General features: G+C 44.9%; 1 protein-coding gene across 2 annotated transcripts; it reads left to right on the top strand.

Annotated features, from left to right (window-relative positions):
• The first annotated feature begins 1,447 nt into the window (after positions 1-1,447).
• Positions 1,448-27,739, top strand: LOC138756337 (uncharacterized). Of its 2 annotated transcripts, XM_069922860.1 has the most exons (3): positions 1,448-3,329; positions 21,203-21,280; positions 27,488-27,739. In XM_069922860.1, exon 1 carries the CDS (start codon positions 2,255-2,257, stop codon positions 2,900-2,902), a length of 648 nt encoding a protein of 215 aa, XP_069778961.1. In that variant the 5' UTR covers positions 1,448-2,254; the 3' UTR covers positions 2,903-3,329; positions 21,203-21,280; positions 27,488-27,739. The 2 variants fall into 2 exon arrangements, with proteins under 2 accessions (XP_069778961.1, XP_069778962.1); XM_069922861.1 differs by lacking the exons at positions 21,203-21,280; positions 27,488-27,739 and adding an exon at positions 12,142-12,366.
• Positions 27,740-27,963: the final 224 nt, after the last annotated feature.

Here is a 27,963-nt window from a genome sequence, read left to right as displayed (position 1 = left end):
GCGCTCAAACAGTGCCTGTCCAACCGTGTGGATGGTCGTGGAGCAGTTTGTGTGGCACAGGCTGAAGAAGGAGGTGACAAAACTGGCCAGGAACTGTACCAGGTGCCAGACCTCCAAGGTCCAGCAACACACACAAGCCCCCATCCAGAACTTCAACCCAGAGGTTCGCAGATTCCAACACATCCACGTTGATGTCATTGGGCACCTGCCAGTGTCCAAGGTGATTCATTACCACCTCATGGTGGTGGATCGCGCCACAAGATGGTCGGAGGCCAATCCAATTAAGGAGGCCTCTGCAGAGACATGTCCCAGGACTCTAGTCAGCCAATGGATCACCCGTTTCGGAATCCCTGTGCACATCACTTGCAACGGAGGGGCACAGTTCACATCTGCCCTGTGGAATCAGATGGCGAAGCTCCTGGAGGTCAAGCTCCACCACACCACAGTATACCACCCACACTCCAATGGGTTGGTGGAGAGGCACCTGAAGGCATCGCTTATGGCCAGGATCTCTGGACCAGACTGGGTGGACAAACTACCCTTGGCCTTCATCAAGATTAGGACAGCACCCAAGGAGGACCTGCAGGATTCAGCAGCAGAGATGATCTATGGAGCTTCATATTGTCCCAAAATCGTCCAGGGGCTGGAGACCGTGTAGGGCCTACCATCAGTTGAACAACACAACCAACCCCGACTGGTACCCGGTGCCCCACTTACAGGAGTTCTCTGGCAACCTCCACGGTGCACGGATCTTCTCCAAAGTGGACCTCATGCGGGGATACCATCAGATCCCGGTGCATCCAGACGACGTGGGTAAGATGGCCATTATCTCCCCTTTCAATCTCTTTGAGTTCATGTGTACGCCCTTTGGTCTAAAGAATGCAGCCCAATTGTTCCAGTGCCTCATGGACGCGGTTGGAAAAGACCTGGACTTTGTGTTCATTTACCTGGACGATATTCTCATTGCCAGTCAGAACCATGATGAACACAAAGCCCGCCTCCGCACATTCTTTGCCCAGCTGGCGGATTTCAGCCTTACGGTCAATGTGGCAAAATGCTTGTTTGACAAAGAGTCACTCCAGTTCCTAGAACACTCCAGTTTAGTAGCTGGGGCCATGCCAGCACTGGAGAAGGTAGCGGCTGTTCAACGATTCCCCAAACCCTTCACCCTGAAAGGTCACCAAGAGTTCTCGGGGATGGTGAACTTTTACCATCATTTCATCCCTGAAAACGCGCGCACCATGTGGCCATTGTTTGTGCTCATGTCCACCAAAGAAAAGACTTTATCATGGTCAGAGGAAGTAGACATGGCTTTCATCGTAACAAAGGAGACTCTAGCCAGTGCCATGCTGCTGGTACATCCGTGGCTGGAGGCACACACGGCGATCCCTGTGGATACCTCAGCTATGGTACTGGGGGGGAGGGGTGGGGGTTCTGGAACTGTGGCTTGATGGACAATGGCGCCCACTGGCCTTTTTCAGGAAGCAGCTGCACCCACCGGAGCTCACATACAGCACCTATGACCGGGAGCTCATGGCGCTGTATTTGGCCATCCACCATTTCCGCTACTTCCTCGAGGGCAGGCCATTCACAGCCTTGATGGATCACAAGCCTTTCACTCAAGCACTGGCGATGGCCAAGGATCCATGGTCTGCCAGATAGCAGCGCCACCTCTCGTATGTGTCTGAGTTCATGACCGACACCCGACACAGGGCCAGCAAGGACAATGTAGTGGTGGATGTGCTCTCCCATCCAGCCAGCAACACTCTCGTGCCTGGCCTGGATTACGAGCAACTGGCTCAGGCACAGAGGAACGATGCGGAGATGCAGGCCTTGAAGACTGTCATCTTGGTCCTCAAACTCAAGGATGTCCGGGTGCCCAGCAGCCCGGACACATTGCTATGTGACATCTCAACAGTCCTGCTGCAGTGGAGTGTGAGGGTCCATGACCTCGCTCACCCAATGATAAAGACAACCATGTGGATGGTCGTGGAGTGGTTTGTGTGGCACGGGCTGAAGAAGGAGGTGGCAGAACTGGCCAGGAACTGTACCAGGTGCCAGACCTCCAAGGTCCAGTGACACATGTGAGCCCCCATCCAGAACTTCAACCTGGCGGTTCGCAGATGCCAACACATCCACGTTGATGTCATCGGGCCTCTGTTGGTGTCCAAGGAGATTCATTACCTCCTCATGGTGAGGATCGTACCAAAAGGTGGCCACAGGCCAATTCAATTAAGGATGCCTCCACAGAGATATGTGCCAGGACTCTAGTCAGCCAATGGATCACCCATTTCACAGTCCCAGTGCACATCACTTGCGACAGAGGGGCACAGTTCACATCTGCTCTGTGGAATCTAATGGTGAAGCTCCTGGGGGGAGGGGGGGGTGGGTCAAGATCCACCACACCACAGCATACTACCCGCAGTCTAACAGGTTGGTGGAGACATTTCACAGGCACCTGAAGGCATCGCTTATGGCCAGGCTCTCTGGACCAGACTGGGCAGACAAACTACCCAGGGTCCTCATCGGGATTAGGACAGCACCCAAGGAGGACCTGCAGGCTTCAGCAGCGGAGATGGTCTATGGCGCACCACTTTCCCTGCTGGGTGAGTTTTTCGGCCCAGACCCTGACACCACGGCCACCGTCAAAAACCTGCTGGCGGACCTACGCAGGCAACTGGCCTCCCTAGCTCACCCCAGCCCCCAGCATGCCATGGGACCCAGCCATTTCATCTCTCTAAAGAGCTCGACTTGGCCCAGTTCATTTTCGTGTGGAGGGGACCACAAGGTGCACCGCTACAATGACCGTACGAGGGGCTATACAAATTCTTGCACCGATCCAGCAGAACCTTCACCCTGGATGTTGGCAATAGAGAGGAACTTTTTACGGTGGACCGCCTGAAGGTGGCCCATCTGGAACATGCCCAAGCACCGGGACTGGCCACCAAAGTGACAGGACGCGTAGCTGGTTCGGGGGGTGTGTTGTGTGGCGGTGCACATCCTCATGGTGAATTGGCCCCACTTGTATTGCCACATGTTGGGGCAGCCATGGGGAAATGGCGTCATCAGAGGTTTCTCTCTGACTCCAGCATCCCTTCCAGTGCCCACCCTGGGCAGCGATTATGATGTCACAATGCACTAAGTGACTGAGCTCATGCTGCCCTTAAAGGGGCGCGCTGATTTTGAATAAAAACTATCGTTAATGATCCTCAACGTGGTGGCTGTGTTTCTTCCACTGCTCACACCCCCACAAAATTATGATTTGCCTGTGTTGAAACATTTAATGGATTTATGGAGTTAAAAAAAAAATGAAATTATAGGTAATCAAGGTAAAATTTCGGTTAAAACTCCTTTTTTCAAAATAAGCTTTTTCCTTTTACACTTAATAATCAACTTTTGAAATTGTGGGATCAGAAAGGTATTAAATTGGGAAAAGATTGTTATGAAGCAAGATATTTTATTTCATTTCAAAGAATGAAAGAGAAATATGATACATCTTCGAATACTCTTTAATCTTATCAAATTAAAGCCCTATTGTTGGATAATTTTGGGCATACGTTATGGTTACCCAAATGCTCTAAATTTGAAATTTTATTTACTGATGGTGGTAAGAAAGGATTTATATCTGAGATGTATGCTTTATTGCAGAATAAAATGCTTAAACCAGATGTTTATAAATCTAGATTGAAATGGGAAAAAGATCTGGCTGTATCTATTTCTCATGACGATTGGATGAATTTATCTGACTAAAATTTTATGACTAAAATTGTAAATGTATGGTACCAATTGGTTCACTATAATTTTCTTCATCAATTATATTTAGCCCCAGAGAAATTAAGGAAATCTAAGTTTATTCCTTCGGATTTATGTTTTAGATGTTATAAGGAAGTTGGTTCCTTCTTACATTCTACTTGGTTATGTGAGACAGTAAAACCTTTTAGGAATAGATTTAGGGAACTTTTAGAAGCTATTTTTAAATTGAAAATTTCACTTGATCCTTTAGTTTTTTTTGTTGGGTTATATTAAGAAATTGAGTTTAGAGTTAAAACTAAAATTTCAAATTGCTTTTTTAAGATTGGCTTTAGCTGTGGCTTGAAAATGTTTGGCAATTAGCTGGAAAAATGAGACTAATTCAGCAATGGCATTTCGAAATAAGATCTTGTATTCCATTGGAAAAGATATCATATAATTTATGTAATAATCATTCCTTTTTTGTTAAAACCTGGAGCTCGTATTTGGAATATATGTGGCTGAATTATTAATCTTCTTTCCATGCATTGATGGTGTTGCTCCAATCCATGGCAAATAATTGATTAAGAGTTTTACGTTATGTGATCTCTTCCTTCTTTTCTTTTCCCTTTGGGGGCAGTTTAGAGGGGGGTGGGGTGGAGTGGGTGGGTTAGGGTAGGGGTGGGGGGGTTGTAGGGATTTTTTATTTACGTAAAAAATATCATGTATGTTTTTCTATGTTCTACCCATTATTGTATGTTTATCAATGATTTATTAAATAACATTTTTAAAAAAATCAATTACCTCTCTGGCAGCCCATTCCATACATGCCCACCTTATTTTAAAAAGATACACCTCAGGTTCTTATTAAATTTCTCCACTTTCACATTAAATCTATGCCCTCTGGTTATGGATTCTTCATCTCTGGACTAAAGATTCTTCATTCACCTGAGAGATTGCAATGAAAATTCATCAGGTCAATGTCTCTTGTCGATTTAAGGACAAATTGGGTCAATGATGTGTTTATTCTTTAAGTGCTGAGCTCATTTAAATGGACTAAAATCTCAGAAGATTCAACAATGTTGATAAAGGGAGGATCTTTCCCTTGACTGAGGTGTCTGGAATGATGGTCACAGATTCAAAAACAGGAACAAACCTTTTAAGAGTGAAATGAGGAGAGGTTCTTCACACAAAAATTGATGAATCATTGGAATTCCCCATCCTCAGTGGGAGTGGAATTTCAGCCATAGATTGCAATCAAAATGGAGATCTTGTGGCGGCGGACATCCTCATGGCGAATCAGCCCCGCGTGTATCGCCACGTGGCAGGGCAGGCATGGGGAGATGGCATTGTCAGGGTTTCTCTCTGACTCCAGCCTCTCTTCCAGCGTGTGCCCTGGGCAGCGATTATGATGTCACCACGCATTTGGTGACTGAGCCCGAGCTGCCCTTAAAGGGGCACGCGCAGAATTTGAATAAACAGTCATTAATGATCTTTGGTGTGGTGACTGCGTTTTTTGCCAGCTGCTCACAGCGCCACAGTGGTGACCCCGACGGGCCTAGACATCAATCTGGACGCGGTTAATGATGAACGGAGCCGAGGTAAATGCCGTAGCCCTCAAGCTTCCCACTTTCTGGCCCCAATGCCCACAAACGTGGTTCGGGCAGGTGGAGGCATAATTTCACCTTTGTAACATCTTTCCCGACGCCACGAAATTCTACCATGTCGTGGGAGTGCTGGATCAGGAGACGGCACCGAGGGTGGACGACCTCATTCATCGACCACCAACAGTGGGCAAGTATACCGCCCTCAAAAACCTGCTCCTGGGGAAGTTTGGCCTTACTCCCTAGCAGCGTGTTTCCAGGCTCTTACACCTGGATGGGTTGGGGGACTGCAGCCCATCAGCCCTCATGGATGAGATGCTGGCTCTGGCGGAGGATCATGAGCCGTGTTTCCTCTTCCTCCAGATTTTTCTAGAACAAATGCCACAAGATATCCGGCTACATCTGTCTGAAGAAGATTTCACTGACCCCTGTAAGGCTGCAGCCCAGGCAGATGCCCTGTGGCGCACAAAGCAGGAAAACGAGGCAGCCCTCAGTCAGGTTTCCAAGCCAGGGCCCCGTTGACTGCAGGATGCCCCCAAGCTCAAGCCAGAGGAAACCCAGTCAACGTGGTGCTTTTACAACCAGCGCTGGAGAGCGCAAGCCCGCAAGTGCCGCCAACCCTGCAATTTTCAGGGAAACGGCCAGGCCAATCACCGTTGATGGCTGCGATGGTTGGCCACGTGAACAGCTTCCTTTACATCACAGACAAATCCACAGGTCACTGGTTTCTAGTGGACATAGGGGCCGAGCTGAGTGTCCTCTCCCTGACAGCACTAGAGACTCATACCCGGGCCCATGGTCCAACCCAGCGGGCTGCAAATGGTTTTGCAATCAAGACCTATGGCACCCATAGAGTGCAGATACAGATTGGGGAAGAAAAGTTTACATGGAAGTTCATGCTGGCCTCGGTGGGCACCGTGCTGTTGGGGGTCGACTTCCTGAGGGCTCACGGCTTGTTGGTGGATGTGAGGGGCAGGAGGCTGCTCAATGCCCGCACTTTTCACTCATTTTGACTGGGCATGGTGGACGACGATGGTTCCAGAATTGCCACAATAGCCGCCACCAGGGACGAGTATGCCGAGATCCTCAGCAAGTTTCCCACAATCCTGGAGCCTTGTTTTGACGTCGCTTTCCCCTGACATGGAATCTTCAATCACATCTCCACACAAGGCCCACAGTTGCACGCCAGAGCTAGATGGCTGCCACTGGAGAAACTAAAGCAGGCAAAGGATGAATTCTCCAGGCTCCAGGAGTTGGACATCGTCCGGTGGTTGGACAATGCCTGGTCGGCGCCTCTACACATGATCCCAAAGTCATTTGGTGGCTGGAGGCCCTGCGGAGACTACAGGAGGTTGAACGATGCCACGACTCCAGACAGGTACCCGGTCCCCCATATCCAAGACTTCGCGGTCAACCTCCACCTCACATGGTTCTTTTCTAAAGTCTATTTGGTGTGGGGATACCACCAGATCCCGGTTCACCCCGATGACATTGGAAAGACTGCCATTGTCACCCCTTTTGGCTTATTCAAGATCCTCCGGATGCCGTTCAGGTTGAAGAACGTGGCCCAGACATTCCAGCACCTCATGGACGCGGTGGTAGGGATTTGGATTTGTCTTTATCTACCTAGACAACATCCTTTATCTACCTAGATGAGCACAAGGCCCATCTCTGTACTCTGTTCGCCCTTCTGGCAGAGTTTGGCCTTACAGTCAACAAGGCCAAATGCCAGTTTTCGAAACAAACTTTGCAGTTCCTGGGGCACACCATCTCAGCATCTGGGGCAGCTCCAGCACTGCAAAAAGTGGCAGCCGTCCAGCATTTCCCCAAACCCTCCACCCTTAAAGGCCTACATGAATTTGTGGGGATGGTAAATTTCTATCATAGATTCATCCCCAACGCCGCTGGATTGTGGCAAAAGAGAAGACCCTGGCCTGGTCAGAGGAGGCAGACGAGGCCTTCACTGCAATGAAACAGGCCGTCGCTGAGGCGCAGCTACTTGTACACCCATGCCCGGAAGTACACATGGCGCTCTCGGTTGATGCTTCCGCTGCGGCATTCGGGGGAGTACTGGAGCAGTGACTGGATGGGCAATGGCACCCGCTGGCCTTTTTTAGTAAGTAGTTGCAGCCGCCGGATCCTAAATACAGTGTGTTCGACCAAGAGCTCCTGGCGCTGTACCTGGCCATCTGCCACTTTTGTTATTTCTTGGAGGGCAGAACTTTGACTGTTTTACTGATCCCAAGCCCTTCACTCAAGCACTGGCTATGGCTAAGGACCCGTGGTCAGCCAGGCAACAGCGCCACCTTTCCTATGTGTCCAAATACACCACGGACATCCGACACAGGGCGGATATGTGGTCTCGGACACGATCTCCTGCCTGGCCATCAACATGTTAGCTCCCGGCCTAGACTACGCCCGAATAGCGCAGGCCCAACAAAACGACTTTGAAACATAGACGAGTTGCCCTGGGTCCTCCTTGGGATCAGAGAGGCGCCCAAGGAGGACCTGCAAGCCTCATTGGCAGAGATGGTCCACTCTCCCTGACAGGTGAATTGTTCAGCCTGGTGGCTGATGTGACGCACAAGGAAGGTGAGCGGCTCGCGGATCTCCGCTGAAGACTGGCCAACCTAATCCCACCTCCCCATTACACCACGACACCCAATCATCCCATCGACCCAAAGAACTGGATGTGATGCAGTTTGTATTTGTCCAGAGAGGACCACAGTGCGCCTCGTTGCAGCGGCCATATGGAGGTCCGTAAAGGGTTCTCCAGTGGTCAGGTGGAACTTTCACCTTAGATGTTGGGGGGGGGGGGGGGGAAGGAGGAACTTGTTACTGTGGACCGCTTAAAAGCCACTCGTTTGGACTTATCCCAGCCGGTGCAGACGGCCGTGCCCAAGCATCGGGGCTGACCGCCAAAGCGGCAGGATGCATAGCTGGTTCTGTGGGGGGGGGGGTTGTGTGGCGGCGCGCATCCTCATGGTGAACCAACCCTGCATGTATCGCCATGGGGAGATGGTGTCATCAGGGGTTCTCTCTGACTCCAGCCTCCCTTCCAGCACGCGCGCCCTGGGCAGCGATTATGATGTCATCAGGTACATGGTGACTGAGCCCGAGCTGCCCTTAAAGGGGTGCACGCTGAATTTGAATAAACAGTCATTAACGATCTTTGGTGTGGTGACTGCGTTTTTTGCCAGCTGCTCATAGCGCCACAATCTCTAATTTTTTTGTATAATAGGGCAATCAAGAGATTATGAAAACTGGATGGAACATCATGTTGAGGTAGAATTCAGCTCATTTTGAATGGTGGAACAAGCTTGATACTGAATCGTATGCTCATATTCCTATTCTTCATTATTATGAGGTCAATTGTGTCAGAATTTAATTAACTCATCAAAACGAAGAATGCATTTCAAAGGAAGGCCAGAAAGACAAATTTGAAGTTGAAAACCAAGCATATTTATTTTTACGCCATTTTTTACATCCTTTTGTGATCATTCCTCGGTTATATAATTCGTAACCTAGGCTGATGAATTAAAGCTGTATTCAAGCCTATGCTACAGAAATATCATATACTACTTCACTATAACAAGATATCAATTCCCAATGCGGGGCTCATGTGAGTTATTATACCAGAAGATCCAATTTATTTCTAATTGGATTTTGTCAATGTGCTCAATTCAGGATATTCTTGAATCACCATTTTGAATAAGAGGTCTGGTCTGAAAACAAGCCACTTTGCAGCTGTTCAGAGAGAGTTCACTCAGCTCTAGATGGTGATTACTGCATGTTGCCATGGCACTGTGGGCTACCTCTGACTCCTTTTATGAATATTTTAGTTTATTTTTGTTTTTTTCCATAAATGTATATATATCAAGAATTTCCATTATTAAGATATATATAAATCTCTGTCTTAAAAAACAAAACAGAACAACCACCCCCTCCTCCTTCACAGTATAAAACTGTACACCATCAGGGTTAGAGCTGGGTTAAAAAACAAACATCTTCATTGGGGAGCTAGCTACCTCAGGCCCTTGAAGTCAGCATTCTTTGTTTCAAGGTAGTTATGTCAACAAAAGCATTGCACATAATTATTTTTCAGTTGAAAAAGTAGGAAAATGGGGCAACTATCATACTATATCCATTACATGTTGGAATAATTTTTAAAAATTGAGTGAGGATGAACTTTGTAATTCAATTAAAGTAATTGGAAAACTGAAGCTCTGAACATTATCCACCACAGCAGCATGTTTTAACATATTTCTTGAAAATATACTAATTTTTGCACAAAATGCAAATTATAAATGAGTGGATGACTACAAGGACCAGAGCAGTGTCCTGAGACATGTTACATCATGCTTCGATCACTGTGTTGAGAAATGCCTATTTTAGTTTTATCTTTTTTTTAAATTTGAATGAAAAAGTTTTGAAGTCAGAGTGAGCTTGCATTTGAGCAGAAACTTCAACTCAGATATTTGGTCTTTACCTATTGCATACTATGTAGTACTTCAAGATGCTTTACTTTGTTACCGATCCAACATAAATAGATAATAATTTTGTACCTTGGTGAGTATTTATCATTGGAAGTTGCTACAAATCCCAAGATTCATTTATTATGAGCATTGTTTTCATACCTACTTTTTCTCCAAGGTTAATAGTCTGTACATCTGTCTCCTGGGATCCCTCTTTCTAAGTGCAATAAACAATGTGCAAACGCTGCAAGGATAGCACACTAGCTCTGGTTTTGAGACATCTGCCTGAGGCTGTGAGCAAGGAGCACTAACTACAGCAGCGCTAGGCCTCCCTCAGTAGCACTGATAGCAGAAAAAGTGAATCAGTCTCCAACTCTCTTTGTAGACTCTTCTCATTAGATCCAGATGCATTTTCCATTGAAGATCATGGGGCTGCTGGTGGACATTGTCTTCCCTTTCCTGCAAAAAGCCAGATGGCCTTCTATATTGATAAATATTGTGAACCTCATTTCCACCCACACTAAATCTAGTAACAAGCCAACATAAACAAGAGGCTGATCCTAGAAAACTGGAGAAACAGACAACATTTTGGAGGAAATCAGCAGGTCAAGCAGCATCCATGGAAGGCAATAGATAACCAATGTTTTGGCCTGAAATGTCGACTAACAATAGTCTTCCATGATCCTCCCTGACCCGATGAGTTCCTCCACCATTTTGCATCTTTCTGCTAACAACTCAAGATTCCTCTTCACCACCTCCCTTGCGTTATCCCACACCTCTTATATTTTGGCTCAGTAATTTGCTTCCAATCTTTATCACCTTAAATCACTTTTCTGACATGACTTCTAGATGAAATTTGAATATCTCCATATGTGATATTAATTTTTGCATCATCCTGCATCTGTTTCATCCATTGTCAGAAGGGCAAACTTGCCAGAAATGACTGACATTATTTGACAGGAGATAAGCGGAGATCATTTGCAATATACAGAAGTGCTGGATGAGCTCAGCAGGATGGGAACCAAAAGATAACCAGCTTTTCAGGCCTGCGCCCTTTGTCGAGGTATGAGCAAACTGTAGGCAGGTGCCTGAAAGGTGTGGGGAGGAGATGAGAGGAGGGAGGAAGGGGCAGGGGGAGGAGTACAGACTAACAGGTCAGAGGCAGATATAGGTGGAAGAGTGAAGAGAAGCTGAGAAGTAATAGGGGGGAAGGGGTAATTCCCTGAATGAAGAGGGAATGGAAGGGGTTGGGGAGCTGGAGGAAAGGAGTCTGAGGGATAGGGAAAGAAAGGTACTTGATGGAGGGGCTTAACAGAAACTCAAGAAGTCAATGTGAATGCCATCTGTTTGGAGAGTGTCCAGACATACCATTAGGTGTTCCTCCAATTTGCTCAGTTTGGTAGTGCATGAGGCCATGGATAGACATGGAATGGTGTATGAAATAAAATATTTGGCCACTGGGAGGTCCCTGTTACTGCAGTAGACATAGAAAAGGTATTCAATGAAACAATCATTTGGAAGTAGGTTTTAATGAAGCTTAAAACAAACTTATTCTGCAATTAATTATGACTTTTGTTAGAGAGAGCAATAATTTCCAATGTGCTGCTTTTCAATATTGACAATTTTATGTGCTTTAATGTAACCACATTGGAGAGAGTAAAGTTTCCCCACACAATACTCAATGCAGATTAATCTCTGCATGTTTGTGAGATTAAATGGAAACAAGAGAATCTTTACTAATACTGACAACCACAGCTTGAATCCTAAACCACCCATCAATGTAATGTTACATGAGCAGTTGAAAAATCCATTGAATCTTTGTTCTTCATGCGTAACAAATCAGTGCCTACTGGATCTTTTATGTCCAGTGTGCTAAAACCACTGTTATGTATAATGGTCTGGTCGGGCACACCTATTGGCTGACTGTATGCGGCCCCTCCTCAAAGGCTCCTTTATAAAGGTTCCACAGCCCCCTCCTCAGTGCAGGACAGTCGAACAGTATGGATGTGCCATTGTTTTTAAGTGATTAAAACCCTATTGGTTTCTCAACAACAGTCTTTTGAATGATTGATGATGCATCATCCAGTATTTTAAAAGAAGGTCTAATAATGTGCCTGTTATTTTTACATAATCTTATTGCATGTCTGACATCCAAAATAAGAGAAGCAAAACATAGCCAATGTTTTATTTCATTTCATGAGATCAAGAATGGACACCATTCTGCAGTCTCACTCAGTTTATCTGGGCTTGACCACATGGCAGCACAGAAATGAAGGATAGCTTTACATGGCTTTGCTTCTTATCCCCACTTTTCTCTCCTCCTCCTCCTGCAGTGATTTCCAACAAAAATGATTCATTTGAAGTTGTCTGGCTGTCACGGAAGGGATTAATTCCATTGATTTCAGGAAGCTCCAACTAGGGAGAATCACTGCAAAATACATTTTCAGAGATCAGCAGTGAGCTGGCCATATGTGAGAGGATTCCAGGGAAAATACAGCACCAGAATAATTTCATTCAGGATTGGTCCTGGATTGGATCTTTGCAGGTTGTGTGCTTGGATGAGACAAATTAAATACATTAAAGGGACTAACTTCATAGGTTTTTATGCACACACACATATTGTATAACCATATAACAGGCCTGTCCCGCATCGGACTTGTCAGCCACAAACGAGCCTGCAGCTGACGTGGACTTTTACCCCCTCCATAAATCTTCGCCCGCGAAGCCAAGCCAAAGAAGATAACATTACAGTATGGAAACAGGTCACCTTGGCCCCTCTAGTCCTCACCAATTTAAGTGATCTCCTCTAGTCCCACCTATCTGCTCCATATCCATAACCATCCAATTCCCTCATATCCATGCACTTATCCAACCATGACAATGACAATATTGAACCTGTTGCAACCACTTCTTCCAGAAGGTCATTCCACTCAACCACCACTCTGAGTGAAGAAGCTTCCTCTCATGTTACTTCCAAAGTTTTTCCCCCAACCCTCAACTTATGACCCCTCATTCCAATCACATCTACCCTCAAGGGGAAGAGCCTATTCACATCTACTCTATCAATCTCCCTCATGATTTTAAATACCTCTATCAAATCCACCCTCAACCTTCAACGCTCCAATGAATAAAAACCCAGTCCACTCAAACTTTCTTTGTATTCTAGATACTGCAATCCAAACAACATTTTAGTAAATCTTCTCTGCACCCTCTCTACAATATTGATATCCTTCCTATATTTTGGGGACCAGAATTGCACAAAGTATTCCAAATTTGGCCTCACCAATGCCTTGAACAGTCTCAATATCACCTCCAAGCTCCTATATTCTATGCTTTGATTTTTAAAGGTCAGCATACCGAAAGCCTTCTTTACCACATGAGATTCCACTTTCAAGGAATGATGAACTGTTATTCCTCTCAATGCCCTCTCCTTCACTGCATATGTCCTGTTTTAATTATTCTTCCTAAAATAAGCACTTCACACTTATCAGTATTAAACTCCATCACCATCTTTTAACCCACTCTTCTAAGCAGTCCAAATCCTTCTGCAGTCCCTGAAAACCATCTTCACTATCCACAACTCCCCCTTTTTTTGTATCATCTGTATATTTACTAACATAATTTACCACTCCATCATCCAAATCATTAATGTAAATGACAAACAACAAGGGACCCAATACCAATCCCTGAGGCACACTGCTCACCACTGGCCTTCATCCTGACAGACAATTATCCACCATGACTCTCTGGCATCTACGTTATAGCCACCATCTAATCCACCTGATTTTCTCAAAATTAATACCTAGCGTCTGAACCTTCCTTACCGACCTTCCATTTGGAACCTTATTGAAGGCCTTACTGAAATCCATATGAAATACATCTACTGCACTACCTCATCAACCTTCCTAGTCACCTCCTCAAAAAATTCAACAAGATTTGTGAAACATGACCTTCCCACACAAAGCTGTGTTAGGTGTCCCTGATCAGTCCCTGCTTCTCTATATTCTTTTACATATTATCTCTAAGAATACTTTCCATTAGTTTACCAACCACCAATGTCAAACATACTGGCCTATAAGTGCTGGGCCTACACCTGGACCCCTTTTTAAACAGAGGAACCACGTTTGCGATACACCAATCCCGTGGCACCATGACCCCCTCTAGTGACTGTTGAAAAATCACTGTTAGAGCCTCTGCTATTTCCTCCCAGAGGATCCCAAGTGTTATGGACCCAGAGGACCCCAAAACCCAGCAGCCAAGAGAAATTAACCAAGATAATTATTTATTTAAACAAAAGTAGTTTTTAATATTCTTTAAACATAAAAACAGGATCAAACTTTCACTTATTACTATTCACTTAACCCCCTTCTAATTCGAAGCACACATGTAATGTATATAAGTTTAGAAAATTTCTTTGATTCACAGTCCAATCTCACTTCTCACTCCTCCAAATTCACTGATTGCATGCAATTTTTATATACTGTCCACAGAATTTAACATTTATGAATTTTCACCAAGCTCTGGTATTTAACAGTAATTGGTTACCAATCAGGAAAATTCTTGTTGGTTTACGAGAGAGATTCATTGATCGTTGGACACACACAAACTGATTCCTTCTGATCAGCCACTTCAGAGTCTTGCTGAAGAAACTTGCCACATCAGGGTTTTACAAATGATAACCCCTTTCTTTCAGGTCACCACAGATTCCCTTCTTGTTTCCTTTATTTCAGGTGAAGCACTCTAGCCAGCCATTTCCACTTGTATGGACCACATAGGTTATTTCAACAAACTGAACTCAGAACTCACAACCCGTTTTCAAAATGGGGTGTTAAACAAACTGCCAGCTTGTCATGCTTCAGAAACCAGTTCTCTCTCTCTCGGAGAAAGCCTTCTTGGTCTTCTCTCTCTCTACTTGCTTAAAAATACACATGATCTTCATAGAACAGCAAATTGCATCTAGATAGATTGCAGCACCTTTCATCTGTTCCTTTCAAAATAATAATCTATTACTCCACAGCACGCCCAATTAACTCCTCCCTGTGAAGTCCTTCAGCCAGGCATTTTCCATTGTCTTAACAAAGACACTGGGCCCAGAGTGTCTGGTTTGCATTTTACATGAGATCTGTTTTGTGAAGTGTTTGTGTTTGTTTGTGACCTACATTAAAAACACAATGATCTATTTCTTCCAAAAACAATATATATAATATAAAATATCATATAATCTGTCACTATAATACACACACACACACACACACACACACACACACACACACACACAGAGTGCACTTAAAAATAATTATTTTTTAAATAAAATTTAAACAGTATTGCAAAAACAACAAATGCAAACACACTGTATGGTATATATGGTAATATATGGTAACATATAACCATGTCCTCCTTTGGAATGACCGCCCCAAGTCTGGAAAGAAATGTCACTCCCTACCCACTTGCCTTCCTCAGGTATGTCACATACTGTAGCAGCAGCTACTCCTGCTCCTGATAGAAAACACACAACCAGACGGGTTGAGCTCAGTAAGCAGACTAGTTTATTGCAGGCTGCTGAGCTGCACCTATACTCCCAGCCCAGACCTGGCTGAGAACCACGCTGGAGGGTGCTGACATCACCCGGGTTTCACATGGTCCCCCAGCGCGGGCTTCTGAGCCCCGTACTGGGAGGAAGGGAAAACCCCCGATGGCCCCGCCATGTGGCTTACAAGGGAAGCCAGTTTGCCTGCCTTGTGGTGAGCTGCAACACAGCCCCCCCACCAAAACCGGCGCCAATATCCTTTTTTGCCGGGGGTCCTCGCTTCTTGGGCTGGGCTATAACCACGGGGTCGGTGGGATCGAGGTGCACTGGCTTCAGCCTGTCCACGGTAAACAGCTCCCACCTGCTGCCAATGTCCAGCGTGAATGTAGATCCAGAAAGTTGTATAACCCTGTACGGCCCCTCAGAACGTGGCTGTAGAGGTGCCACGGTCGGGCCCCACTGAACGAAAACATACTCTGCGGAAAGCAGTTCGCCGGGAACGTGAGATAGGCAGGTGCCATGCCTGGGCGGCTGTGGGAGTTCGATCGAGTCCAAGCATGCCCTGAGGTGAGGAAGTAGTTCGTGTGGCGACTGCTGGGGATTATGCGGTGCGTTGACAAACTCACCAAATAGTACCAGTGGTGCACCGTAGACCAGCTCAGCTAATGACACCTGCAGATCTTCCTTGGGAGTGCAGCGGATGCCCAGGAGCACCCAAGGCAGTTCGTCCGCCCAGTCGGCACCAGTGAGGCGGGCCATGAGTGCCGACATAAGGTGGCAGTGCAGACATTTGACCAGTCCATTGGCCTGTGGGTGGTAGGCCAAGATGTGGTGTAGCTGAATCCCTAACCTGCTGGCGAGCTGTGCCCAGAGTGCATATGTGAACTGGGTGCCCTGATTGCTGGTGAGGTGACCTGGGATGCCGAACCAGGCGACCCAACTATGCAACAGTGCTCAGGAGCAGGAGTAGGTGGAGGCATCTGGCATCGCCTTGGGCCAGCGAGTGGTGCGGTCCACAACCGTAAACAGGTATCAGTTGCCCCAGGAAACGGGTAAGAGCCAGATGATGTCCACACGAATGTGGCTGAACAATTCCCGGACGTGTTCAATCTCCTGTGCGGGTGCACTAGTGTGCCTGTACAGCTTGGATGTCTGGCAATGGGTGCATGTTCTGGCCCAGCCCATGATCTGCTTCCGTAGCCCATGCCATATGAAACGTTCTGCCACCATCTGGACTGTGGGCCTGACGGATGGATGTGAAAGGTCGTGGATGTGATGGAAGACGTGCCTGCGCTACTGCTGTGGAACCACTGGTCGTGGGGTGCCCATGGAAATATCGCACAGGATGGTGCCTTCGCCGCTTGGAGTTGGGAGGACTCAGAACCGCAGGCTCGTGATGGTTGTCTTGACGGCAGAGGCATCGACAGAGAGTGCCATAGGCAGGTCAGTTTGCGGGTGGACGAGCATGGTGGCCTTTGCGAGGGCATCCTTGTGGCCTCGAATGCGGTGCAGGCTTCTGGGGTTCAAGTGAGCGTTTTGTGCTTAGCTGCAATGAGGGCGAATAGCAGCTGCATGATGCGTGCAGCTTCTGGGATGAAGTTGTTTAAAAGTTTACCATACCCGTGAACTCCTGCAGCCCCTTGAGGCTGTCTTGGTGTGGGAACTGCCTGATGGCAGCGACCTTTGCAGTGGCGGGCATGGCTCCTTCGGCTGTGATGGTATGGCCCAGGAACTGCATGGACTCTTTCCCGAACTGGCACTTGGCCGGGTTGATGGTGAGGCCGAAGTCGGCCATCCGGGAGAAACGGGTGCATAGGTGGGCCTTGTGTTGCACCTGGTCCTTGCTGGCTACGAGGATGTCATCCAAATAAATAAAGACAAAATCCAAGTCCCTGCCCACTGAATCCATGAGGCGCTGGAAGGTCTGAGCGCTGTTCTTGAGCCAGAATGGCATGCGCAGTAATTCGAACAAGCCAAATGGGGTTATGATGGCCGTCTTGTGTATGTCCTCAGGGTGAACCAGGATCTGGTGATAACGTCGCATTAGGTCAACCTTGGAGAAAACCCTCGCACCTTGCAGGTTGGCCGTAAAGTCTTGGATGTGAGGGATGGGGTAACGATCAGGAACTGTTGCCTCATTGAGCCGTCAATAGTCTCCGCAGAGATGTCAGCCGTCGGAGGCTTGCGGGACCAGGTGGAGCAGAGTCGGACTCTGGCTTTACCTTACTCTTAATTTAGTCTATGTGTGGTCGGAGTCCAGCGTGTTCTTTGAATGAAGTGATAGGAGAAGGTATTCGGTTCAACAGTCAGTTTATTACACAGCACAAGAATAAAACTTAACAGAACTCTGGGTCAGTCGTTAGTTCATAGGTCACCTGCACAGTGAGCTACTCCCCAAGACTGACCCCTATTGTCCAGTTGGCTCAGTTTATATAGATCAACCTTATCATACAGAACAAAAGTTGTCTTCCTTTGCTAGATCTTTTTGCATAAGGGTTATCACAAGTCATCTCCTGTTTTTCAGATATCTGGGGTGTAGCACTCCCATCTTAATCCTCCAGGCCAGACTATCCTGTTGTGTTGATCAGAAATTAATTCATCCCCAGATATTTCTAATCACCATTCTGTTCCTGTCTGGCCAATTTCTGCTGTTCTCTTTAACACCTCCTCCTGCCTTAATCTTCCTCCTAGACTGGTTTTCCATTCCCTTTGTTTCTTGCAGGCCATTCTTTGTTCTGGTCTGGCCTGTGTCTCCTGTGCTACTCACCACCTCCTTCAGTTTGAGCATTCCTTTTATGCATTTCCTCTCCCTGTATTTGGGAGCAGACCATTTTGCTCAGCCAACTTTGCTCCATGCTGTGATTGCCACTTAATCACATTCCTCTTTTTCCCTGAACCATGCAGTAAATATAAACTTATTAATTAATCATTTCTTTCATAATGTTTTAACCCCTAGATTCCAACAGTAGCGAGGTCCACGGGCTGTCAGACTGCCGAATGATCCCCAGTTCCAACACGTGTGAAAACTCCTCCTTCGCTACCTGGATCTTGTCAGGCGGGAGCCGGCGTGCCTTGGCGTGAACTGGTAGACCCTGAGTGGAGATGTAGTGGAACACCTTGTGTCGTGGCGAGGGAGCTGAGAACTGTGGCTTGAGGGAAGTCATCCAGGATTCGCTTGAACACATCTCTGCGCATGCTGATTGTGGCCATCTGTGGTTGCTCAGAGCGGGAGGCATCAAGGCAAATGGCTTGGAAGGTACGAGCATCCACCAGGCGCCTACCTCGAATGTCCACCAGAAGCCCGTGTGCAAGGAGGAAGTCTGCACCCAGGATTGCGGTCGGAAGGGACGAGACAGTGAACCTCCATGTGAAATTTCATTGGCTGATCTGGAAGTGGACTGTCTTGTCTCCAATATGTCCAGATTTCTATTGCATTGGCCGCATGGAGGGGATGTGCACGAGGTTGGTTCCTGGACTTGATGGCCGTGGCCAGGATGTTGCTGATCTGGACTCCAGTGTCGCTGACTGAGCCCCACAGGAAGAAGAGGTTGTATCCTTGGCCAGCCACCAAAGCCATTAACAGCGGCTGGCCTGCTCATTTCCCTGGAATGAGCAGGGCCTATTACACTTCCAACCCTTGGGTCCCCAGCACTGGTGGTAGAAGCAGAGGCCTGGAGCAGATGCTGTGGCTTTGGATATGCTCTTGGGGGCCCTTGCAGGGGCTGGATGCTCTACCACAGAGCTAGGGGCCGGCTTGGCATGGTTGTGTCCATGCCTCGTGACCTGCTGGACCACTGAGCCCTCCGGGAATCATGCGAGCCATAGCTCTTGGGCATTCTGGGTGACCTTCCTCGCGTCAGTGAAACTCTCCTGGACCAGCAGCGGCCAGATGTCCCCGGGCATATGGTTGACGAAAATGCTCTCAAAGAGTGGGCAGTTGGTGTGCTCATCCATGAGTGTGAGCATCTCATCCATCAGCTCCATCAGGGACCTGTTCTCCAGGGTGTCGAGTGCAGCATCCGAGCAGCACACAGGTGCCTGGATAGTCCGAGGGATCCAGTAAGCACTCATTTGATGGTCTCATATTTGTTTTCGGCGGGTGGGTGCTGAACAAGGTGCAGCACGAGTCTGGCAGTGGCCTGGTCCAGGCCAGTGATCACATGGTAGAATTTGGTCATGTTGGATGAAATCTGGCAGAGGTGAAACTGAGCCTCCGCATTGCCGAACCAGGTCTCTGGCTCTTGAACCCAAAATTCAGGCAGTTTCACAGCTATAACGCTGATCCCAGGCTCGCTCATGATGGGTTCAAAGACATTTGAACCAGTCGGGGTCACCAATTGTAGCAGCACTGCACCTGAAAGAACACAAACAACCAGATGGTTTGAGCTCAGTGAGCAGACTAGTTTATTGCAGGCTGCTGCACTGCACCTATACTCCCAGCCTGGACCTGGCTGAGAACCGCACTGGAGGGTGCTGACATCACCCTAGCATCACATGGTCTCCCAGCGCGGGCTTCAGAGCCCCGTGCTGGGAGGAAGGGAAAAACCCCGATGATGCCATTTTGGCCAGTTGCCCCGCTGCATGGCTTACAAGGGAAGCCAGTTTGCCTGCCTTGTGGTGAGCTGCCACAATATCAAGTTTGTTGAAACAGTAGAAATTCATCATGTTTTCGAGCAGTGGTTCTCAACACTCATCTGCCATGTACTGAGAAAGTGGCTATCATAAATTATTGTTGGAACAACAGTGAACTAATGGTCTTCATTGCTGTATATTTTCAAATGGCATGGTGAGCTCACACCAAGGACAGATGATAAGATTTCTCCCATCAGCTAATTCTGGGACACTACTGGACCCAAAATGTGTCTCATGGCTTCTCTAAGAAAAGAAAAAGCAACACTTCACTTGTGAAACTACAGGGGTTATCTGCTGCATCTGGTGCTCCTGTTGTGGTCTCTTCATCAGAGAGACTGAATGAAGATTGGGAGATTTCTTCATTGAACATTTTCGGTCTGTCTATTGCAATAGCAGGGATCTCTCATTTCAATTCCCCATCCCATTGCCTTGCTGACATGTCTGTCAATTATCTCATGCGTGGCCAGACTGAGACCACACAACACCTCATCTTCTGACTGAGCACTCTCCGACCAACTAACATTAATATTGACCTCCAGTTTCTGTAGAATACCCTCTCCCATCTCTCCTTTCCTCTCTCTCTCTCTCTCTGTCTCTGTCTCTGTCTCTGTCTCTCTCTCTCCTCTTTTCCTTCTGTCTCCTTTACCTCAAAATTCAACATCAAAATTTCAGTGTTTGACCATATGTGCACAGAGACATGCTGCAGTAAGACTGGCTGACAGCAAGTTGTACTTTTTGGAACAATCAGTTCATGTACTTGGACCAAACAGATAGATTTTGAATCAGTAACATTGTGTTGCTATTTATCTATGAAATAAAATAAGCATGACCTGTTATGATGCATTATTATAAGGGGTGAATGTTTGAAATCCACATGCATTTTATTTGGTAAAATGAATAGAAACCATCATCTCTTGGTGAGTCCAGGTAAAATCTTACTGGAGTGTGTGTCTAATCAATATTCAGCAACCTTTGACAATATTCAGTGGATACCTTGAGAAGGCAGCAGTGTGCTGCATAGAAAAGCCCTGTGATCAAAAGTTCAATCACAACTTGTTATCTTGGATACTAATGAGAGTGGTCACTCCTGTAAAGACACCAGGCTTTAGAACATCTGACCCACCACAACAACTAGGAAGTATGGTTCTTTGGTTTTATATTATTAATGTAATAATATAATGTAATATAATGAAAAATAAAGGGTTAAAGAAAACATACTTGCATTTTAATCTCAGAAATTCTGTGGGTGCCAATAAAAAGAAAGAGGTTCTGATCTGAAATAACAAGGAACTGCTTTTCGATTCCTGTATACAGTGAGTTAACAATTTATTTCTTTATTTTTTTTGCAAGGGTTTATCAAAATATTGCATTTATGTTTTGGACTAAATTCAGTGTTCATACTTGTGGAAGGAATAATTAGCAGGAGGATAAAGATTAAGTTAAAGCTTTTGAAGATGGGTAAAAATGTGATTACCATTGTAATGGAAGATTTAAACTGTGTTTTTTTACTTCTGCAGCTGCAAGGCTGAGAACCTGCTTATTTTTTAGAATTCAGCAGACATAATCTAATTTACACCCATGAGGCCCAGGATGCATATTTAGTAGACACACCTAAATTCCACCATGGGTCCAGGATGCAGTTTGAATCAGAAGACATTATCTAATTTACACTATGGGGCCCAGGGATGCATATGAATCAGTAGACATTATCCAACTTCCACCATGAGGCCCAGAGATGCAGTTTTCTTTTGTTGGTCGCACACTGTCAGGAGACCTTGAAGATAATTAAATCATTTGTTCAAAGAGATAAGATCTGAAGTAAACAACTTTTGGGTAATGTAAGCCATGGTCCCACTGCTGAAGTTTGAGACCCTCCAAGAGGTGGCAACATCTCTCAGCAAGAAGAAGAACTTCAAGAGTCTAGCTAACGTCCCGGTTGAGGGAGGTGGAGAAGCTGCTACCGGCGCCCCGACAACCTACTACAAGTGTGCAGTCGTTGCCTTGCTTTGGCAGTTGGGACCAGTCCAGGCGTTGATAAGTATAATTGGGAAGGGCTTGCATATTGTCATGTGAATTCAGCTTTAGATTTAGTAATAAATACTTGTATAAACTGAACTGCTCTCGGTGTGTATGTGTGTCTATTTTCTTTCGGTAGCTCGAACACTGTGACCAATCTAAAATGAACAAAAATGAGAGGTACAAGTTTACCCAAGACAACCATATAGCCATAGTAGAGGACGATCCCAAATTTGAAACTTTCACCTTAACAGGGCCGTCCTATACAAAGGGTCTAAATTTGTTACCTTGTCGAGGATGTTGCGACGCTACTGCATCTTAGCGCTCCCCCGCAGGCTCCGTCCACCCAGTCTGACTGCTGTTGTCTTTGTACAGAGTTTAAACAGTCTGTTGCAGGAGCTGACAGTGGTATATTTTAAAATATCCAAAAACAATTTAAAGATTTAAATGATAATTTATTATTAAAATATTGTGATTTGCTTTTAATAGGATCGACTGGTAAGCGGTAAGTGCCAGGTATTGGGGTGGGCGTCATCTTATTCAAAAGGTATCGCTCATAACCAACATTTTAGATGGAAATTCCAGGGATGACAGAGTCAAATAAAGCAGCATATGCAAATACTTTAAAAAGCACCTTAATTGCAAATTGGAGACCAGAAAAAAATAGGACAAAGGTGGACGAAAACAATTGCATCAAGTAACTACTGATTGTAGAAATCCAAAACAACACAGAAAATGCTGAAAATATATAGTAGGGCAGGCAGCATCCAAGGAGAGAGAAACGGAGTCAATTTTTCAGATCAATGACACTTCATCAGAATTGAAAAATGAGGAAACAAGCTTCTTAAGTTGCAAAGGTAGGGCTGTGTGGAGGGAACAGAGAGAATGTCCATGATAGGGTGCAGAAAGAATTCGTCAAGGTAACTATTACTTTAAATACCTGCAATCACAAACAAAAGGGAATGAAAAAAACCCCAAAAAAATTGGATCCCTGAAATTGAGGAGTTCCATCGTGTCCAGATAGAAGAGTGGGGGGTGGGGGGTGCAGCTCTTCATTCCTGCATTGGCTTTGATGGATGAAGGAGACTGAAAGCAGAGTGGGAGTTAACAGGTAAATGAAACTCATTGTAAATTGAATGGAGGCCCATCGTAATGCAATCACTGCATCAACGTTTTATTTGTGCAATGCGGAAGAAATCACATTATAAGCATAGAATGCAATACACTAAATTAGGAGTGCAAGCAAATTCATCTGGAAGGATTCTTTGCTCCTCTACATGTCAGGATGGGAAGAGGAAAGATCAAATCATGTCTGCAATTGTGCAGGATAATGCTGCAAGGAGTTATTAAAGATGAAAATCCAAACCAGGAAATTACATAGGCAACAGATCCTTTGGCATGCTGACAGGAGATAGGAAAACATGTCTGGTAGTTGAATCCCATTTTAGGTGATGGTAATTATGGATGATGATTCATTAAATATGCAGGCTGGTAGAGTGAAAGATGAGAAAAAAAGGGTGGTAAGACCTCCTTTAACTAAGAAAATTAAGCATAAGGCCCTTTCAAGCAAGGAAAATACCTGACTGTAAAAGCAGAGGTTCTCCGCCCTTACGTCTAGAGATTTACCTTTCTGATTGTGCTGTAACCAGCTCAAAAGAACCGAATGCAACCCTTCTTGGGGAAGGATAATTGACGGAACACAGCACTCCACCATGAATGTACAGCCGCTATGGCGGCTGACTGATGATGTCGCAGTGATGTCGTCAGGCTGAGACGCAGGAGCGGGATTTTTAAAACGGCGACAGTGTGCACTGAGGGTACACTGGATCTCTCTGGATACCAAGACCGGCTGAAAACACAAGCATATATCTTGCCTGCTCCGGGGCCACCATGATCCAGAATATGGCTGTTTCTGCGTCAGCGCGCATGAATGATGTCATGACGGCAGGCAGCACTAGTCGCCCCACCTCCATTGGATCCAGAAGGCGCTACAAGGTGATGATTGACATGAAAGCGATGCTGGAGCAGCCTTTTAGGGTTGTTCTATGCAAGTTATGCAAGGTACATTTTATGTTTTACCTCTGTGCTTGTAGCCGGTCTCCAGGCAGAGGCCTGGCATGAAGTGGCTTTTAGAAAAAAGGACAGCACAATTAAAGAAAAGGAAACACCTCAAAGGGATATCAAGCTAATTCACACTGACTATAAGCATGAAATTGAACCATTCTATTTGCAAAGCTTGACATGTTCTAAATCAGCTGCAGTATTGGTCTTGCTATTGCCATGCAACAGATACTCTACTTCAGCCACAACACTGGTGTTGAACAAACAAAACCCAATAAATTGCCAATGAGATTGGCAATGCAAGGTGAACATACACAAAACATTCAAGAAGATCCCTTACCCCACACTCCCTCCCCCCCCCCCTTTCCGAATGAGCAATAAATTTTGACCTTCCCAGCAGCACAACTTTCACGTTAAAAAAAATAAAAATGTAGGGCATCAACAGCTGGTGTCGCTTCTCAGAAATAAAATATTGAGAACAGGTGCCTGCAGTTCAGTGGGCACCTGACTTGTTAATTCCTCATTAAAGTACAAAATGGAACATCAAAATGTGGAATTAATCATTTTGATCAAATCTTTGCTCTGTTGCTAAGGATTGCACTGAAATAGCTTGGATAACACTGAAGAAACAAAATATGAAAATCAAAAAGGAAAACAAGTACCTTTTATTAAATTTGGTAATTTATGTCTTAGCCACTTTATTTCATTCTGAGCATTGTAATGTTATTTATCTCAAAAAATCAAATTGTTGTCCATGACTTCAAACTACATAATGTTCTTCGATGATTCTATATGCAATTGCGATTTTACTCAAATAAAACACTCAATTTTCTTTTTCAAATATTTCAATTTGAAAAGTATGTTGTGATCTAAAGTATTACTCGTGTACATAAAAGTAAATCGACTGAACTCATGTTGGTGCAAAACATTAATAAGACTTGAACAGTTGAAACCAAGTGATCATTTGAGCATTTATTTACTGAGCACAAGGTTTGATCAGCTACCGAATTGAATCTTCATGTTGCTTTCATACAGTCCGAATAATTGATGGCTATTTGAATTTTGCTGTTGGTATTGAAGCAAGGACATTCTTATGCAAAGATGCTGGAAGCACAGTGATTATCTTACAAAGCAAGCTGACAGAGGCCTGGACTAATAATCGTGCTTTCAAATATCACCATAGCAACTGGGAAACTTCGATTCAGTGAAAAACAATCTCAAATTTGACAACCTCATTATTGGTGAGCCCCTATTTTATTAGTTTCTCCTGAAGAAATTCAGGTAAACTTGAAGTTACAACTTACAATTTGCTGTCAGTGAGAGGCCTAACAAACTACAATTATCAATCGAGGCAATGTCCTCCATTTAAAAAAAATGAACAATGCATCATGGTAGATGGCCCTTCCAGCCCATGAAATCCATACCGCCTATTTACACCCAAATAACCTACCAACCTCATATATTTTGGAGGGTGGGAGGAATCCTGAGCACTTGAAGAAAGCCAATGCTGGACATGGAGAGAAACAAATTCCTTACAGACAGTGGCAGATTCAAAGATGGCTGCACTGTAATAGCATTGTGCTAACCATTACACTAACCATGAGGCCATGGCATCTCTAGCAGATCTAGTAGTTAATCCTTAAGGCACATTACAGAAGTCTTGCTCTGCTAAGTGTTTCGGAAATGATTACATCATTCACTCTTCCTTGATAGGCAAGCAAATCTGCTATGGTTCTCTTTATGCTCCAAAATGCACTGACAGTTTTTTTTTAATATATTGCTGAGTCCTCAGTGATATGGCACCTATTCACTTTATAGTGCAAAATTTATTCTGCAGTATTGCATCCACATAAACTGAATAGTGTTTCTCATTTCTGTTCACTGCCACCTCCCTCAAACACAGCACCCATAAGACATGTTATCTAGAAAGAAGAATAGGTGCGGTGGCCTAGTCAGCAGATGATTATGTCTGCTGCCCAGAAAGACTTCTTAAGTGTGCATGATTATATTCAATCAGTCCAGTGGGCTAGATTGTCTACACACTTACCAGCAGACTCTTGAAATAGTCACTTAAGGTCGAACTCTGTCTGGGCCATGCACTACCAGGTGGATGGAGATAAAGATTCATGGTATTACCAAGTTGAAAAAAAGGATTATAAGATGTGCACTGATCCATTGGAATCGTGGCCACGTTATAAGTTGAAGAGGAGATAAAGAGTCATATAGCATGGAACAGGGCCTTCAGCCCAACTCATCCATGTTGACCAAGTTGGCATTCTGGGCTAGTCAGTGGCCTGCATTTGGTCCACATCCTTCCTATCCACATTTATCTAAATGTCTTTTGAATTTTGTAATTGTATCCAGTTTTATACCTTCCTCTGACAGCTCATCCGGATATGAAACACCTTCAGACTGAAACAAATTGTGCCTCAGGTCTCTCTTAAATCTCTACCATCTCACCGTAAACCTCTGGCCTCTAGTTCTAGAATTATCTTTCTTGAGAAAAAGACAGCAAGAATTCAGTTTATCCATAGTCTTCATGATTTTATCAGCCTCTAAATGGTCACACCTCAGCCTCCTATGTTCTGGGGAATAAAGACTCAGCCTATCCAACCTTTCCATATAACTCAAGTCCTCTAGTCCTGGTGACATTCTAGTGAATCGCTTCTGCATCCCTTCGAACATATCATTATGCTTCCTACAGCTGGATGCTCCAAGTGTGGTCTCACCAACACTTTGTACATGAGGTCCCAACATTTGCACTCAATAACCTGCCTAATGAAGACAAATGTGCAGAAAATATTTTTTTTAATACTTTATTTTAAAGTTTTCATACATGTTGTATATAATAATTTGTATACATCCATCATATTGTACAGATTGATCCTGACACCAAAAAAAAAGAATTATTCCCCCTCCCCTTAACAAACCCTCCCTAACCCCAATCCCCTAAAGCAAAATCAACAAATAGTGTTTACATATTTTCATTTTATTTAGTAACATATAAAACAAAAGAAAGAAACTAAAAAGAATGACTGGATTGTTCTAGGATAGGCTATGGGGGACCAAGGACTTTATCAAACAAACAAATATCTTAACTCATCTTACAGGTGGCGTTGTAGGGTCCAGCGATCGGAAGAGATAAAATTAAACAACTATACCTATCTTTTGAATTTATGGGCTCCATATTTATAAATATAAATTATACTTATTGCTCAAATTATGTTTTTTTTTAAATGGAATTCACTTGTGAATTTCTGTACGAATCTGAGTTCCAAGTAACTACAATACATTTCTTGCCGACGCCAATATTATTTTCACAAATTTGTTTTGATTTAATGAAAGTTTTGCAATAAGTCTTCTTCACCGCACCTTCAACTTGAGTTGATACTTTTAGGGAAGTATGCACCGTTAGTTCTATGTCTCTCTCTCTCTATTTACAGTTAAAGTTCTACCCTGATTTGACTTGCCAAAGTGGAGCAGAGTGGTGAATGCCTCAGGAGAACAGGAAAACCAGCATAAACAGTGGAAGATATGCTGTCAAGTACGTCTTGTCCCACCTGCAGCAGAGTCTGTGCATCTCCTCAATTATCCTCAAGAGATTGCAAAATGTCAGGGAGGAGCCTTAACCAGATTGTTCAGACCATGAGAAATGAAAGAGAGAGTTGATTTGGAAATAATTCAAAAGGATTAACACACCAATAGTTGCACCTTGGATAATGACTAGAATACTCAACAAAAGTTACTTTGGTTGATGAGTGCAAGAAGAATAAAGTTTAGATTTCAAAAGATCCACATAATATTTCAATGTCTCATGGAGCATTTAGAGCTAAATATGTTCTGCTCTGTACATAGAACATTGCAACATAGTGCAGGCTCTTCAACCCACAATGTTTACATTTAAATTTTATTTACCATA

The sequence above is a fragment of the Narcine bancroftii genome, chromosome 3 (genome assembly GCF_036971445.1).
Source record: "Narcine bancroftii isolate sNarBan1 chromosome 3, sNarBan1.hap1, whole genome shotgun sequence".
In the NCBI taxonomy this organism is placed as follows: domain Eukaryota; kingdom Metazoa; phylum Chordata; class Chondrichthyes; order Torpediniformes; family Narcinidae; genus Narcine; species Narcine bancroftii.
This window is presented reverse-complemented; position numbering and strand designations above follow the sequence as displayed.